Here is a 17068-nt window from a genome sequence, read left to right as displayed (position 1 = left end):
TCAAGAGTTTGCACTCTCTACTTTCCAAGCAATCTAATATGGAAATGTAGCTTATCTACATCATCATGGTGAGCCTCCAGAGCTTTGTGCTGCCTGCAATCATCACAAAAATAAGTAATCAAACAATTTCATGTTGGAATATGTATAAATGATATGTGAAATGCCTCAATCCAACGTAGTTAGTTTATTAAGTTGAATGACAAAGTATTAATATTAACATGGTATCGGAGCAAAGACTCGATCCATTTGGATATGACCTCTACTGTGTTAACTTGTTGGGTCAAGTATAACCCAGCTCACAAGTGCGGGAGAGTGTTAAAACTTTTATTTCACGTTGGATTGACATAACCCCACTGAGGGACATATAAGCAAATGTCAAATCTCTCTCATACCACCAACTGCGACAGCTCAAGAAGATAAAATTGTGCGAGTCCATGGCTCAAAAACGGACAATATGGAGTTGTAGTATTTGGGCTAGATTTTCTAACATTTTGATTCTACTTTTTTTTTAGAAAAATATCTCTTCATAGATCACATTGCATTTTTTTTTTATTTCTAAAGGTGGAGGGATCAAGGGGGCAATCACATTTGCACATATCCAAAAACAACGTGAACAGTTCATAAAGTTAAAACCAGGAAAACAACCTCTCAAATTCAGATCCCATGTCAACGGTCATATCCTTCAGCTCATCCAATAAATCTGCCAGTGCAACGTCTTGCTTTGCCAATTAATAATGTTAAGACAGGTCTATGACCTTCTTTTCAAAACAAAAATTTAATAATAATAATGTTAAGATTGATTTGATTCCAGGATCCAAATCGTTTTTAAATAGGGTCCTGTTATTTAGACCCCTTTTTTTACTATCTACACCCCTATTGATTAGACATTTCTTGATATTTGAGTCTAGATTATAAAAGTCAAACAAATCTTACAACACTTTGTCTTTTGATTGACTGTTGCTTCCCTGTATTTGTCTGCTGTAGTACGTTGCCCATTTTCACCTTGACAGTTGACAGCTTAATTAGGTGATTTTCTTTTTTAAAATTGTTGAAGGTTCAAATTCGCTTGTGCTGTTGCCTGTTGGTGTTATATATTAGAAGAAATTATTTAATACATAAAAATTCTAAAAAAATAGGAAATTGAGCGAGAGTGTGGAGCGTAACATAATTACGTAATATGATTACAATATGATTTGATTATTTTTAGTATAAACCTAAATAGCTAGTATAAAAAAAAATAAACTCAACCAAATATACTATTGAAATTCCTATATTCTTGATCGAACCACCACAAAAACATATATTATTCCTCTCATTTTCTCTTTACTGTTTGGATTGTTGTTTATATTGTTCTTCATGTCCGGTATATATATAATCTCATATGAAATAAAATGTAATGATAAAAAATTTAATATAATTTTTAAATTTGATATTATATTTATGAACCCCTCTATTATTTTTCTAAATGTTTATTTCAAAAGCTTATTTGTAATTGGGACAAGTTGGCCCACATTCATTACAATGAGGGAGTTTTATTTGAATAGGGAACTATTTTAAATCCAGCGTGAAGTGAACTGAGTTGACAGCCCGAGTTTAGAGCTAACCAACATGTCTGATAGATATGTTGGGTTGAAGAATTATCAATTACCAAAAAATGTTATTAATTAATATATATATTAAGCATGCACACAACTAATAATTAATTAGAGAGAATATTCAGTCCACAAAATCATCTTTTTGTTTATAAACCACTACATAACAAATGTGAAATGACATGCTGTTTACAACCAATTCAACAATCCTTAATATATATAAATATATATTTATAATTCCAGAATTAACAATTATGTTGAACTACCATTTAAATGTATAAAAAAAATAATATTAATGCATACGTAAGCCAGTTAGCAACACATCACAATCATTCATTGGTTTTTTTTTTCTTCGTCCCAAATAATCTCATCAAGCTCTTTTTACCATGTACGTGAAAAACACGCACCAATCACAAGTCATTTAAGTGCAACAAATTGAGGTTGGGATTAGACACCCATCATTTCAATAAAGTTGATAATCTGACAGGGGTGTGGGAAGTAAAAAAGGGGGGTTTGAAAAGTGACGCCGTTTTAAATATTTTGAATTATAGGAAATTCAAAAGATGTTATGCAAATTAGGAATGATAATTCTTACTTAACCTGCCCCGAAAACTTAACCTGCCCCGAAAACGCTAGTTTTTTTCCGATTTGACTTTGGGACGGGGCAAAGAAACTCAAATTGTATGCGTGGCAGGGACGAATCTACTTCTCAACCCGCTCCGCAAGTGAATCGTTCCGACAAATAAAATTTTTTGAAATTTATATATAAATATAAATTATCAATTATTATAATCTAAAAGCATATTTATATGTAAAAAGCATATATATTACCTTGATTTTGTTATTAAACCTAAGTCAAATTGATTGAAAAATATTTCTTAATTTAACATATAATTGACTTTATATTGTTAAAAAATCTTAACCCTTGAGTCGAATTAATAATCACCCTTAAATTAGTCGAATGTTTGTTGAATTATTTCAGATTATACAAGTTGATTTGATAGATTAATATTGATCTTTATTATGATAGGATCGGGTAAATGCCGAGATTGATCAGGGCGGGGCCCGACCCGATGAGCCCAGCGGGCGGGGACGGGTGTAAAGTTGTTCCCATGTGCAGAACGGAGAGTGGGCGAGACATACAAATAGAGGTGTGGGTCGGTGAAGGGTTGACCGTGATCTGCCCGTTGTGATCCCTAAAGCAATTGAACCCAATTATGGACCGATCCGGTCCATCTTTTAGCGGAAATTAATATTGACTCGACCCGAATAAAATGCTCCCACAAACTACCCCCAGTTTCATTGCGCAAAAATTTGAACACTCTCTCACAGAGAGGAGAGGCTCCTCTTCCTCAAATTGAAACTAAACCCCGTAAGGCTTCGGTGCTATCTCCCTCTCCGGCGATTCCCGATATCGGTAATCAAGCTATTTATGGTCATTCTTGCTTCATATTGTGTTTGTTTCTCAATCTCTCGATAGTTCCGACATTCAGAGTTTACAATAAATCGTGCAGGTCTGAGGTCTCTGTAAATGTCGAGTAGCTCTAGGAGTGACGGTGAGAATCCGTTTGATGTTGAGGAGCTCCTGAAGATCGGGGCGAGATGCGGAGAGGTACCTTTTCCTGTTTAGTTTTTATCGATCAGCTAATTTCTTGACCACAGTGCGTTTTCAATACCTGTATTTGTACTTGTGATTAATTAAATGAGCAAGTTTTTATTCTTGTTATTGTAATTACAAGGACGGTTCGTTATTATTTTGAAAATTGTGTAGTTTATTTTTTCAAAAAAAAACTTGTTACTCATGGAAAAAGTTTTCAGTTGTCTCAGTCAGTACCAACTGTGTTTCTTTTGTGTGTGTTTATATTTATTGCTTGTTTGAAATGCAGCTGCGCAAGGAGAAAGACTTGTTGAGAGAATCACAAGCCCAGAGCATTGATCTAATCAGGGTAATAATATATGCAAGTTTGTGGTACTTACATTTGGAAAACAAATATAATGTATGAAACTCTAGTTATGGTTGATTTGCTTATTCTGAGCTCTTAGTGCAAGCCTAGGTCATGAAAAGCAGGACTGATGTGCCAATTAGTAGCATTGGCATCACTATTCATTCATCTTTTCTGTTAGTTCTTGCATAGTTGCATGGTTTTTTTTTTGAATTTTATAACTATAAGTTTTTATTTGGAGAGGCCAAAATGACAATTCAATGTAAGTTGTGTAAAATGATTTGGTAGGTGGTAGGGGTGGATGGAGACAAGAGATATTTAACAAATACTGAAGGAAAAGTTTCAAAATTAAGAACTTTTGACTTGATCTTTTTATGAACATCTGACTAGATTTTCTTGCTTTATTTCGTTTCATTCCTCTATAGCTCATCTTGTAATTGAGCTGTGCAAAACAATTTCAAGTTGCAAGTGTTCTTATAAAACAAAGACTGAAAGAAGTTTGTGGTTTGAACTCTTTGTTTACTCCCATTTTGTGGCAACCTTTCTTTCCTTCTGCCGTGGGACTAGTGTGTTGTTTTTTTTTCTTTTTTTTTTTTTCAGTAAGAAATATAAAATGACAATGAGACAATAGGTGGATCTTAAAATCACATTTCATTGGACCATTGAGTTTTTTGATGCAGAGACTAGAGCTTCATGTGAAGTCACTATCAGACGCTCGAACAGAGGACAAGAAACAGATTCAGAAGTTGGAAAGAGAGCTCATGAATTGCTCTCAAGAAATAGGTAGTCATTCTCACTTCTATACCACATAAAGATCTGCTTCAGTTTCTAGTTTATGTTTGGCAAATTCTATATTCTATTATCCGATGTGTTGTCACTTTGACTAATTCAATTTCTGTGTGGTACTGGTACATCTCTGCTAGATATTCATTTATTGATAATCTCTTTGCATAGAGTATATATCCTTGACTATCCTGGCTTGCATTAAATAATCATAAAGTCTTTAAAGAACGTCGTAAAATTTTGAGTTTCGAATCACAATTCTGAATACTGCTTATTACTGCTCGGTCAATGTTTTATGATTTTATCCTTTCTTCTTAGTGAGACAGTGATGGTATTTGAATGCTATTTTCCATGTTAGCCTTCTAGATTCAACCTACAAAACTGAGGCTCAATCTTAATTTGAATTTGAATAAGCATATGAAGAAAGTTATTGTTGTACTTGGGTCTGACTTCTTTGTAGCTGCAGAAATCATATTGCTTTTGAAAAAGGTGGAAAATTGTTGGATGTTGAAAATTTCAGTCCATCTAGTTCTTTTTCTGCCATTCCAATATGGGTGTTAGTAGTGATTTTATTGGTTAGAATTGGAGATGTCCTCCTCTATGCCATCTATTCGTTGCTCCCATGCAAAGGTTTAGAGAAAAAGCCTGTGTGTAGGTGTATGCAATTAATTTTTCTATTGGTTGCTATAATTGGTATCGCATCATCTTTCTGGCCATCTACTTGGTACTTACAAGATTGCATTTGGCACCTTGGTAATTTTAACTTCAAATGCCTGGTAATGACTGACGGTGCACTCTTGTTTAATTTCTCGTATAATACGACTATTATTACTTGGCGATCCAATCATAAAATTTATCACAGATTATCTGCAGGATCAACTGAATGCAAGAAACCTAGAACTGAACTGCTTGAATGAGCATTCAAACAATCTTGAGTTGAAACTGGCAGGCATGGAAATTTCGCAGGTACACCAATTGACAGAGGAACTGATGAGGTCGGAGTCGGAGTGCTTGCTGTTGGTTCAAGAACTAAGGAACAAAGAACTAGAGTTAGAAAATTCAGCTTCATGTATAGAAAAATTGGAGGAGTCAATATCTTCTGCAGTGCTGGAGTCCCAGTGTGAAATAGAGAGTATGAAGCTTGATATGATGGCATTGCAGCAAACTTGCTTCGAAGCTAAGAAATTTCAGGAAAAAACCTTTCAAGAAAAAGATAGGATGAATCGGTTGATTAAAGATCTCGAGGATCAACTTCAGGATGCAGGGGATTTAATTGAAAGTTTGCGGAGGGAAAATAAAGAGCTGAGGGACAGGATTGCTCTATCTGAAATGAATGGTAGAGTATTTTGTCAAAAGATTGACAAGAGACCGAAAGATGAGGAAACACAACATTCAAATACTTTACACAGTGAACTAGAGAGCAAGCTCGTTATATCGGAAGAAATGAAGTAAGTTACAACCTATGGTTTCTGTTCTTTTGTTCTATAGCTACAAGCTTACCATGCCGAGCCAACTATGTAATTCAATTTACGGCAATGTCAGAAGATGGGGAATGGGGAAAGGAGAAAGGACCATACCAAATCAATGACTATCATTTCCAGTATTCAAAATTATCTGATTCCTAATGCTACTTTGTGTTTGAGCATATTACCTCAATATCATTGTCTTGTTTCTTGTAAGTCTTGATGAAAGACCATATGTAGAGACATTAAACTATTGAGAAGGATAAAGTTCCATTAAGTTTGTCTTTTGGAAGAAGTCCTCTGATAAATTATTTTTCTTCAATTTAGAAAGTTGGAGCTTGGTAATAGTCTTTGGTATCTGTTTAGATATCAGGTCTCCAAGAATTACATCTTCTTAAAAACTGAACATCTCAGCACACCACCTTCATAAACTAATACCATTTACATATTTCTGAAGCAGCTGCAAAGATGTGTTTGGTTCTCTCATTTCCGAATCAGCAGCCATGCTAAATCCAGATGCAAAATGGAAGGAGGAGATGGAGAGTAAGTCACATCAGATACATGAATATGAGCTTCTTGTGAAGCAGCTTAAGGTATGCATTTTACTTGTCCAAAGGAACATTTAAGGAACCTGCGTGTTTCAGGTATCAATAACTAAATTGGAATTGTCTTAAGCAACATAGATTTCCTTCCTTTTAAGGCCTTTGACCCTTAACATGCATTGAATAAATAGGAAGAGCTAAAGGAGGAAAAGTTGAAGGCAAAGGAAGAAGCAGAGGATCTTGCTCAAGAAATGGCAGAGCTTAGATACCAATTAACAGGTTTGCTAGAAGAAGAGTGCAAGCGACGAGCTTGCATTGAACAGGCATCTTTGCAAAGAATAGCTGAGTTAGAGGTTCAGGTAATGATTTAGGAATGCTTTTCTTTAATCAGCGGAGAAGGAATTTTTCTTATGTACTGAAATATTGGTTTACTTATTTTTCAATCAAGATACAAGGACAAGGAAAATCCTTATCTTTGGTCCGGTGTCTCCCTGAAGCATGAGAGTTTTGTGCAACATGAACCGTAGTGGGTCACTGATTGGAAGCAGGGGTAGAGGTTTGTGTCTTTCTAATTTTTCTATCTTAAAAATCTTAAATGTCATTGATTATCTGAGATGTTATGATAATTTAAGTGCAGCTCATCTATGTATTTGAAGTGCTTTTTTGCTTCTACATCAAAAATGCTTGTATACATGCCAGTTCAGTCTAAGGGTGCCAGCGAGACAAAAGACAAAAAGCTAACTGCTAGATTCCAAGTCATTTAATTTATCAGGAGTCAGGACTACACATCTGCTATCTTAGGCATCCAAATGAGTCAAAGTGAAATGTCGTTCATTTTATTATGTTAAATTTTTTATTCTATGTTTACTTGCTTTGTTGGGTTGGATTGCCTCCATTCCTATCCAATCCATATGATCTCTGGCCTTCCCTCTGTGAAATATTCCCAGTGCAAAAGACATTCATGCAGAATACTCTTTTTTTTTTCTTTTTTTTTTTCCTGGATATCCGTGGTCTGAATGACTCTTTGAAGCACAAGGAAGTGAAAATTGGATATGAAGGGGAACAATCATAAACCTTAATTCGCTCAAACAAGTCTTAAAAGGAAAAGAATAGATAAAACTCCTCGGTTTCTTCAGAAGGAATATCCTAGTTGATTGAAAGAGAAAAAAACAAAGGGACAGGAATATTCGTACTTGTTTCTGTTAGTCTGATTTCGAAACAGGGCAATGGTGATAATATTCTATCATTATCTTTCTGTTTAAGGTAAAAAATTAGGGGGTTCAATAATGGCTATAAAAAAGAACTAAGCAATATGAAGTTTGAAAAAGAAACAAGAATAATATGATAATTAACAGAAGAATTGAGGGTTGTCATGTATATTTCAAGCCGTAGTCCTTTTATGTCTATAATTCTTAACAATTGCAACTTCCAATATAGAGGGGGGAAACAGGGATTGGGTGAAGCTAGAATACAAACTAATTGGAAAATATTGAAATGTCTTACTTTCATTTTTTTCCCTGAAAGGAAAATATTTAGTTGTGAGAACTGAGAAACAGTATCTTGGTATCTTTCTTTAGCTTTAAGAGTGCATCTTTCACATTTGATATTCGCTATACAACTGCTATCTTTCTGTTTAGTGGGAGTCTGGGAGATGTAGTTACTAATGTAATGTTCATGTGTGCATGTGAATATTCTTAAGGTGGTGTATCACTGTCAAATAGTGTCAATCTTGGAAATGTTCCTTTATTAAGGATAATTAACATAGTTGCGAGTCATAAATTCAACTCAAAAAAGCAAGCTCTTGTACTGATTACTTGATTTCTGGTCCATGAAACTTCCTTAATGATTCTTTAGACAGATCAAATAATGAAGTTTCATTTCTTCCTGCAAAAATTGTTTATTTGTTTTCTAATCGGGCTTACAAAATCCTGAGTTTTTGTAATGCATTTTGAAATCAACGGATTTAGTGGCCTCGCCATATGATTTTTGTGCCCCCTCTGCTCAGGAACACAATCATATCCCCAGACAAAAACTAATACAGGATTATGGCACATTGGGATTCTTTGAGAGGAGGACCTAGACAAGAGTATCTTCCTATCGGGTTTAGTGGATGACAGAGACCCAATGTGGCTGCGATCTGTTCCATACCAGGTCAGACAGTTAAAATTTGCTCAATATTTTCTGTGCTTGCTGCTACCATGCTGTTGGCAAACTCTTTCACACCAGGTTGCCAGATGTTACTGGAGTAAAATGTAGCTTCAGTCTTCAGATGGTGGCCTAGAACTTTATGCTCTGAATGTAAATGTATAGTGATACAATGTTTTGTCTATTTGTGAATACTTCTTAATTTCGTCTGATTCATAAACCATTTTGTGTAAGAAAGGTTAGAAAATTGTTTTCTTCAGGTTAATGACACCTCACTAATTTCTTGTCGACCAGATTAAAGAAGTGAAAGCTTTAGTACAAAGTACATGACCAACTTTTTGGTTGGAGTGTTTCATCAATTCTGAGATTCCACGACCAAAAGGAAAAGGCAAATGAACACATTTTACGGTATGAAAAATGAATTTAGCAGATTAGCATATTAGCATATTAGTTGGAGTACCTTAAGCTTGGTGAGTACTTGTATCTGTCTGTTAAAAATGGGGAAAACCCATCAACACCCTTGTGGTTAATGCCATTTCGAAGTGCACCCCCTCCGATTCAAATTGAAATATTTACACCCCTATACTCTTTTTAGCTGCATCGCTGGTCCCTCTATCCATTGACCGTTATTTGACTAATGAGAGAGTATAAACGCTGTTTTAGTTTAATAAAAAAATGAATGAATGATTGGATGTAGTATCCAGAGTGAGGAAGCTAGTCTTCAATAGCAAGTGTAGTTAGAGAGATTTGGCCTTCAAGGCTTCAAGCATGGATGGTTCCAATCCACCATGGCGTATACTCTACTTGCTCCTCATTGTTCTCTTCTTCAACAGGAGCAGCAGGAAAATTGAGAGCAATGAAATTTCCAATCTCTGGAGGTGGTTGTTGAATGTTGATGGACTAAATGTGATCTCGTGTCCACCCAATGCTTGGCCTGAAGAGAAAACCTTGAGACAAACTGAGCATTGATGCCCTTCACTCCTCTTCTTTGTCCTGACACCTCTCTCAGTCTTGTTGTCACAGTGTTCGATAAAATGCTCGACAGAACTTCTGCCAGCAGTTTCAGTGCTGCTGTTGCTGCTGTTAATTCCGGACGCAAAGCAGCCTTTGTTCTTTTTATGGCTGGCTCTGTGACCTCCTAGAGCTTGGTAAGAGCGGAATGTCTTGCTGCAACTAGTACACTCGAATTTATTTCTCTTATTAGAGCTATTGAAGAATTTAGAATCAGAAGCATCGATCCTGAATCTCTTCGAGCAATCAGGATCGAAATGATTGCTCGATTTTCTCTTGCTTGAATCATAACTAGCTTGATCTGGTCTAGTTTTGTTGGTCTCAATTTTTTCTCTCTTCATAATAGCATCAACAAAATCTTCAGGTTTCATAATCTTACTAGCATTTTTACTAGTTTGAGTGGATGAGGGAGCATCCAAAGAGACAGAATTATTATCAGAATACTCAGCAAGAAACTCAAAACGACTCCGGTTACACGCATCCTTAGATAGCATGATCAAGCACATTGCAACCTCTTCTTGTTCTTGCTCAATATCAGTAACAGAAGAGGAAGCGTTAGTTAAAGACAATGAAGAATCTGCAGTTGTCATCATACAATACCTTGTTATTCTTTTTGATCTTCGATTTGAAACCGCAGCTTCGGCTTCTGATGTACTGTCAAGGTCTTCAGTTGAATGATCTGTGAACCTCCAAGTCTTCCTGGGATTCTCTCTGAGGCCATAACCAGTGGATTCATGATCTGTGTTTAGCTTGCCATCAGTGTCATTGATGTTGTGAGACCTCATGTGGCCTCCCAAGGATCTACCACATTGAAACCTCTTCCTGCAGAACTTGCACTCATGTCTGAATTCTTGATATTCACCCATAAAAATTGGGATCACAATCAAGAATTAAAACAGCAGATCAGACAATTGAATGGAACTCCAAATCGTGCTTCAGTTCCTGATCTTAAATTAGTGCTAATGAAACAGAGGACCAGATCAGGGTGTTGAGACAAAAGCTTGCATCCATAGAGTTGAATTGTATAAAATCATGGTTGATCTTGCTTTGTGGAAAATTTGGACAACCACCCATCTCAAAATTCATCTCTCTCGTCAGTAAGAGCAAGATCTGATGGATCAATAGTGAAGGAGATTTGATTGTGAAGTAGCTAGCTTTCTCTGACTAGACACACTTTAGCTTCTTTTGTTGTATGGCTTATAATGTAATGAAACAATATACAATGCAGAGGAGAAATATGGATGTCTGAATCTGGATTTGTTGCTTATAATGCCGAGAAGAGGGAAAATAAATAAAAAGAAAGAGATTTCACTTTCAAGCTTGCTATTTTTTGGAAAAATCCATGCATGAAAGCAAAATGAAAAAAAAAGAAAAAGAAAAAGGCTAAGAGAGGGAGGAAAAATAGCAGCACGTGTACTCTTACGAGGATCCTTCTTCAGCTGAATTGGATGGCTCTGAGTTGTTTATTGAATTATTTGTTTTTTTATTTCTTGAAGACTCAAAACTTTCTTCAACTTCAAACTAACTCCTCCCCCTAACTATTCTTTGCTTTGGCTTGTTATCAAGGTATAGATAGCCCTTTTGCCCCACTCACTCTCACCCTAACTAATAACCTTAGTGAAAAAAACATATATAATTTTCTTATGTGGATACCGGTGTAACAACCCACCCCTCAATACCAGTAATACTTTGTCTGCTTTAGGGCCCATTGGCCCTCTCGCTGAAACACACTTAACTGCATGCCACTATTCCAAGGAAACCCGATTGTTACTGGTTTGAGAGTTTGACCTATTCTATTCTGTAATTCCCCTCATCCCTTGGGCGATGTGGGATTTATGAGATGTAACCCCATCTCGCCACTCGACAGCATCCCCAAGCTTGCCTACGCAGAGGCTTGTGGCCCGTCCACACAAGCTGGTTGGGTACTACATCGACATTTTTTTGGTTAAATATATATACCTTCATCTCAGTTGTTGCTGACTAACGACAGACCCAACGATTGATCCAACGGCTGAGATAAAGGTATGTTCTCTTTCCTTTGTCCCCTCTCTTTCTCCTTCATCTTGTCTCTCACCTCTCTATCTCCTTTTCCGACAACTTCTCCGGCCAACCAAGGGGTGAGTTAGGTCGAGCACACCCCAAGGAACACTTTTGTGATGGCGGATAACAGCGGCTCAGGTGGCCGGATTGGGTTGCCTTTCCTATCGATGGTATGCACCTTTCAGGCTTGATTTCGATCGGAATATAAAACGTTAGTGGTCAAGACTTATGGAGTTTTGATTGTGGTGGTATGGGCTTTAATTTGGTGAGTCATTTGTCGGAATTATGGTCGGCTGAAATTAGAGAGAGAGGGGATGAATGACTTCATCTCAACCGTTGGATCTTCATCTCAGATTCTTAGCCTAGTCAAATCCAACAATAGAGATGAAGGTCCGTAAAATACACTTGGTTTCATCTCAGCCTCCGCAGTGTGAAGTTCGACCTATTATATTCTGCTTTTTTACTTTTTTTCCACTGGACGATGTGAAATTAAGAACACCAACTACCCTCGCCACTCGGTAACTCACTTAGTACCACAAACTTGACACTGCAGAGGCTTGTAACCTCACCCATTCAAGCCGGGTACTAAACAAATCGGTTGGCAATTAGTCTACATCCAGATGCATAAGTGCATCTCACAAGGGTTAAGTATCAAGGATCTATTTCGAGCAGTAGTTTTGTATACAAGTCCCCACAAGTCACAAGGTAGAATATAACCTACTGAAGGAGCCACTAATTACAATGCTATACAACTGAGATTGGATCACATATATGGATTTAAGGGACAGCCTCATAGATATCCTGTTTATCGCAAGCTTCAAGAAATACTTATTGGAATTTATAGCTTCCATAAGCAACCACACCTCTCCATAGTTGACACATACGGCTTCAATGAGTCGATATCTGCAGATAAGTCTTTGATTCAGTATGCGATGCATGTGTGGTGAATTGAAACTTTCTGACAGGAGCGTATAAAACATTGTTCAAATGAATGCACACCTAGAGATATTTTAGCTTACTCCGGCAAGCAGAGCCATAGTGATACTATCACAAATCAACACCCTCATCGAGGCCTTTGGAACCGATCATCACATTTGAATCAATCTGCTTGTCAAACTTCTTCTTCCTCCTTGCTTCAAACTCCGGGAATCCTTCCATCTAAAACCAAGTTTTAATGAATGAAGTGAATTGTACAAAAACTAATAACATCGATTAGCTTCTCCAATTTTGTAAATGATCGCCGAGCAGAGCATTGGTGACTTACCTGCTGAAATTTATCCATTGAAATGGGGTTGTCATGCAGGGCAATGTTTTGCAATGCTTTGCAGTCTTTCAATATATTTGGAGGAATCTGTCAGTGCATGAATAAAAAAAAAAATATCAGACATCTGGGTAATACATTACGATATTCAATCATATAAATGGCATGAAGTTGATTTAAGTTTCACAGTGCATAATCCAAATTATGAATACCTGGTTCAGTTTATTATTGTTCAAGCAAAGAGATTTTAAGTGAATGAGATTGCAAACCGATGAAGGAAGATCCTCAATCAGATTATCTGCAAAGTTATCCAGAATAGCAAAGCAGTAAGAATTAATGACACGGTTAAAAGAAGATATTTGAAAGAAACCAAACATGAGATTTCTAGGTTTCGGACAGATGGTTTAGTGGCACTTTTCTTTTTCTTTTCTTTTTCTTTCTTTCTGATAAGTTTGTGGTATCCTATCCTATCACATGCATATTTATAGATTTCTTAGTGGATCTAATCCCATAGATAATATTCTATTATAAGCACTTCAATGTCAACTCTAATTACGATTGACCTAACAAAGTAACATAAATAATAAAACCTATTGCTATAAATAATAAGTTTTGAGTGAATCCAGAGATCCTTAAAATACCCCGACTCCTTTAATAAAGAAAACCTAAATAAGTAAGACCAACACCCTTTCTGAACCAAAGAAACATGAGAAGGAAGAACTAACAAGATAAGTCTTCGTAAGTTCGAAAATAGACCACAACTCTGGATTAGTTTCATCTTTCATGCACCTCACTGTTGTCTCTCCATTGTAGGCATTTATAGATTCTAGACCTCATCTTAATTATAGAAGAAAAAGCATTTCATAAACTGAACTAAAAGATACAGAAAAATAAACTAACTAAGACTTGATCAAGATAAAAACGACTACAAAATTCTGAAATTACTAAACTAGTACAATACACTGAATAAAGATTATGAAAACAAATCATTTACCCGATGTAAAAATAATCATAATGATGGTAAATAAAATATTATCCGAGGTATCAACTAATTGAAAATGACATTTTGGTGCAGGGAAATGTTGGCATCCATTAGAATTACAACACAAAAATGATTTTTGGCATACCATTCGCTTGTAATTCTTCCAGAGAAAAGCAACTACCAATTGACTCCGGAAGATATTTCAACTTGTTGTTTGACACATCCAAAAGCAACAACTACAGCATCAAATTGCACATATTAGATTCCAAGACTTTGCAACATAAACTAGTAGTATCAAGACCCATATCTAAATTATAAAAATAGGAGTGGGACCATGTTCATATGGCTTGCAGGGAAACAGATGCATCTAATTCCTTTGTCAGGCAATTTAAATTTACAATGGCCATGAAAGAAAATGGCTCATGCCAAAATCACATTATTTATTATCAGTATTTATGGATAGATGAGAAGATGAAATATTAACAGTCAAAACCAGAACAAAGAAAACGATATGAAAAAAGAAACCACTTCTAGAGGCATTTTAGGACTTAATTTCACACAGTGTTATCCTTCTCACATAGAGATGTAGATTGATTGAAAAATATTGAGACATTTTGTTGTTTTGGTTGCAGTTTTTATTCTGAAGCATCTTCAGCCCTATTTCTTCAAAGTTCATTTGGCAGAGCTCATAATTTTCATTGATAAACAATATAAAATAAAGAGCAAGAGAGGAAGAAAACTAAAAAGAGTTAAGTAAATGAATTGTATGAAGTAGTCAATGTAAAACAACCTCAATTTTTTCCCAGAAAACTCTAGTTCCCTCAGTGACAACAACTTGAGCGGGCATACAGAATTGAGAAAATCATTATAAAGTCAAGATCGGATTTCTGTTAACTGGATGGGCTAACTTACATTGCGCAAGCTCCCAATAGTCTGAGGCAAGCTTGTTAACAAATTTCCTGAAATGGATAATCTCTCAAGCCTCACCAGCTGGCCCACTGAACATAAAGAGCACATTAATGGAAATTAAAAACAGACTCACGCAAAAAACTTCCCCCGATAATTTTGCCAAGTAAGCAGTACAGGCAGTTATTGACCCCATAAAGTGCGGCCAAATAATTTAAAAACAACAGTTTTCTTTTAGAGAAGGACATTACATTCATCAGACAAGGAAGTTATTCGATTTCCATCTAGTATCATAGCCTTCAAAGACTGAAGTTTCCAGAGATTCATCGGAAGTTGCTCAATAAGGTTATCAGATAAGACCTGGAAAAAAAATACTTTAATTGATGATTTTCAAGCCAGAATGCACTTATGGCATTCGCAAATTACTTAAGATGATTAATCTTTCTTCATTGTTAAGTGATTCAAGAGGAGAAAGAATAGAAAGAGTAAGAGATCGACATGGAATATAACATTTGCAGTTTATTATATCACTCTAAATTAATCTTATTTGACAGAAATCACAGAACAAAATTATTTGTGTTTACTTTCTTAGAAAAATAACTTACCTAATGTGTTCAATCATAATGAACCTACACCTATTAACATGGTTTTGTCCACCACCAGATGCCAATAAAAGAATTAGAAAGTTACTGAGCTATGGTATATGTATCTATGCAGAAAAAAATATGTCTTACCAGTCGTTGCAAGTTGATTAATTTGTTAATCTCAATAGGAATGTTAACTGTAGAATGAAAAGAAAAAAAATTATGAGTTTCTGAAAGACGGGGTTTCTAGGGAACTAAGGCAGTGAGTCATATACTTCATAAAGATCAAAAGTACCTAATTTGTTGTGTGTTACATCAAGAGTGCGCACAGTACTGCCCAAATCAAGAACTCCATCAGGAAATGTCTGGTCAAGAAAAAAAATACAATTGATATAACAAATAAACAAACATAGTGAAGAACGAAAAATACATATTTAAAAACATAAAATTTTCACAGTTATCTCAGCTGAGTGAGCAAATTTTCACAGTTGTGATTCAACTTCATTTGTTGAGACCTACAACATCAAGCATATGCATACTTTAAGACATTGGTCAAACCCAGTGCCCAGGGCTCCTGCTACTGCAGAATGGTAAATGTTCAAAGCCTTAAGCAAGCATGGTAGAGACATTGTTTTTATTGTTTAACCCTACGACACCAAATTTGGTATAGAGCAGCAACACTGTTGTGAATGCATCCCAATATAACAAATAAAACATATATACAAAATACACAAGAACATACACAAATATGTAAAAAAGATACATGTAATATAACTTCACCAGTACATAAACCAACTTCACCCTCACTGCCTCCATGCACCAAATATAACTTCATTTCTCTTTGCATACAAATTTAGACTAAAACCCAGGGAAACCTCCTAATAATGAGTAAAACGTACAAGAAAAATAAGTGAATATACAGTTAACCTATTATCTACAGTATAAGAACGACTAAAATACATAGCTTACTACCAACTATGAGACTACGGAGTACACCGTAGTGCTCTGGACCTAAACTAAGCCACGATTACGAAATGATCTCATGCTTTCCAAGAATAATTTTCGACACTGATTCAATCTATCTAAAAAGGGGTTAAAAAGGATTATCAAGAAATCAGAAACAAAACCGCCTCTATGAATTATCATCCGTAATACATACACAAGTACACGGAAAACCATGCGACCATGACACCTAAAACAACAAAATTCCTAATAAACAACATCAATTTAGTTGATCGCAGAGGATGATATTGATAGGGATTACCTTCAATTTGGCGTCACGCAAGGCGACAATGCCGGTGGCGCGCCACCGCGCGATCTGGCTGGCTTTGGTGTCAGCGCTTTTACTCGCGCAGCAGCCCATCAGAGTTTTCTACGACAGAAAAAGATACCGATCAAACACCCACCCACTCCCGACTCCACAAGAAATGAGAATCGTTAGGCGGGCATGGTCGTCGATTTATATCGTTGCGTTCAAAACCGCGTCGTCGTTGTTTGCATCATTCTCGTCTTGTCAGCACATTAAAGCAATAAAAAAAAACGATTTTTATAATATTTTTATATTTATAAATTTACGGGTAAGATATGAAATATCATCGTCATATATGGGGCAGTCCCGTAATTTAATACTACCCTAAACTATGTCCGGATTGTAAATGTCCCCATACCATTACTACCGATAATGACAATGATTTGATTAGAAAATGGTAGACGTAGGGTTTACAGCTAGGGATGACAAAATTCTGTTCGATTCGAATGATCGAATTTATTTAAAACTGGGTCAAGGTTTAAACACATAAATTTTATCCGATTTACT

General features: G+C 36.0%; 3 protein-coding genes across 8 annotated transcripts; 1 reads left to right on the top strand and 2 right to left on the bottom strand.

Moving 5' to 3' along the window:
• Positions 1-2854: 2854 nt before the first annotated feature.
• LOC119986540 (coiled-coil domain-containing protein 186-like) lies at positions 2855-9518 on the top strand. Of its 5 annotated transcripts, XM_038831130.1 has the most exons (11): positions 2855-3009; positions 3107-3204; positions 3479-3538; positions 4216-4318; positions 5181-5766; positions 6239-6374; positions 6515-6682; positions 6772-6879; positions 8285-8474; positions 8729-8876; positions 9302-9518. In XM_038831130.1, the coding sequence occupies exons 2-8, from the start codon at positions 3124-3126 to the stop codon at positions 6823-6825; spliced, it is 1188 nt and encodes a 395-aa protein (XP_038687058.1). In that variant the 5' UTR covers positions 2855-3009; positions 3107-3123; the 3' UTR covers positions 6826-6879; positions 8285-8474; positions 8729-8876; positions 9302-9518. The 5 variants fall into 5 exon arrangements, with proteins under 5 accessions (XP_038687058.1, XP_038687057.1, XP_038687060.1 ...); XM_038831129.1 differs by lacking the exon at positions 8729-8876; XM_038831132.1 differs by lacking the exons at positions 8729-8876; positions 9302-9518 and having other exon boundaries at positions 6242-6374; positions 8285-8688.
• LOC119986954 (zinc finger protein ZAT4-like) lies at positions 9269-10345 on the bottom strand. Its single transcript, XM_038831642.1, has one exon. The coding sequence runs from the start codon at positions 10343-10345 to the stop codon at positions 9269-9271; it is 1077 nt and encodes a 358-aa protein (XP_038687570.1).
• Positions 10346-12144: 1799 nt separating this feature from the next.
• On the bottom strand, positions 12145-16763 carry LOC119986596 (plant intracellular Ras-group-related LRR protein 7). Of its 2 annotated transcripts, none has more exons than XM_038831227.1 (10): positions 16517-16763; positions 15548-15617; positions 15403-15449; positions 14920-15028; positions 14675-14760; positions 13908-13998; positions 12993-13078; positions 12784-12870; positions 12539-12677; positions 12145-12422 (listed from the first exon to the last, which is right to left on the bottom strand). In XM_038831227.1, exons 1-9 carry the CDS (start codon positions 16613-16615, stop codon positions 12567-12569), a joined length of 786 nt encoding a protein of 261 aa, XP_038687155.1. In that variant the 5' UTR covers positions 16616-16763; the 3' UTR covers positions 12145-12422; positions 12539-12566. The 2 variants fall into 2 exon arrangements, with proteins under 2 accessions (XP_038687155.1, XP_038687154.1); XM_038831226.1 differs by having other exon boundaries at positions 12149-12422; positions 12519-12677; positions 16517-16761.
• Between the last annotated feature and the right edge of the window lie 305 nt (positions 16764-17068).

The sequence above is a fragment of the Tripterygium wilfordii genome, chromosome 20 (genome assembly GCF_013401445.1).
Source record: "Tripterygium wilfordii isolate XIE 37 chromosome 20, ASM1340144v1, whole genome shotgun sequence".
Classification (NCBI taxonomy): Eukaryota; Viridiplantae; Streptophyta; class Magnoliopsida; order Celastrales; family Celastraceae; genus Tripterygium; species Tripterygium wilfordii.
Note: the sequence above shows the minus strand (reverse complement) of the source record. Positions and strands in the feature narration are given on the sequence as shown.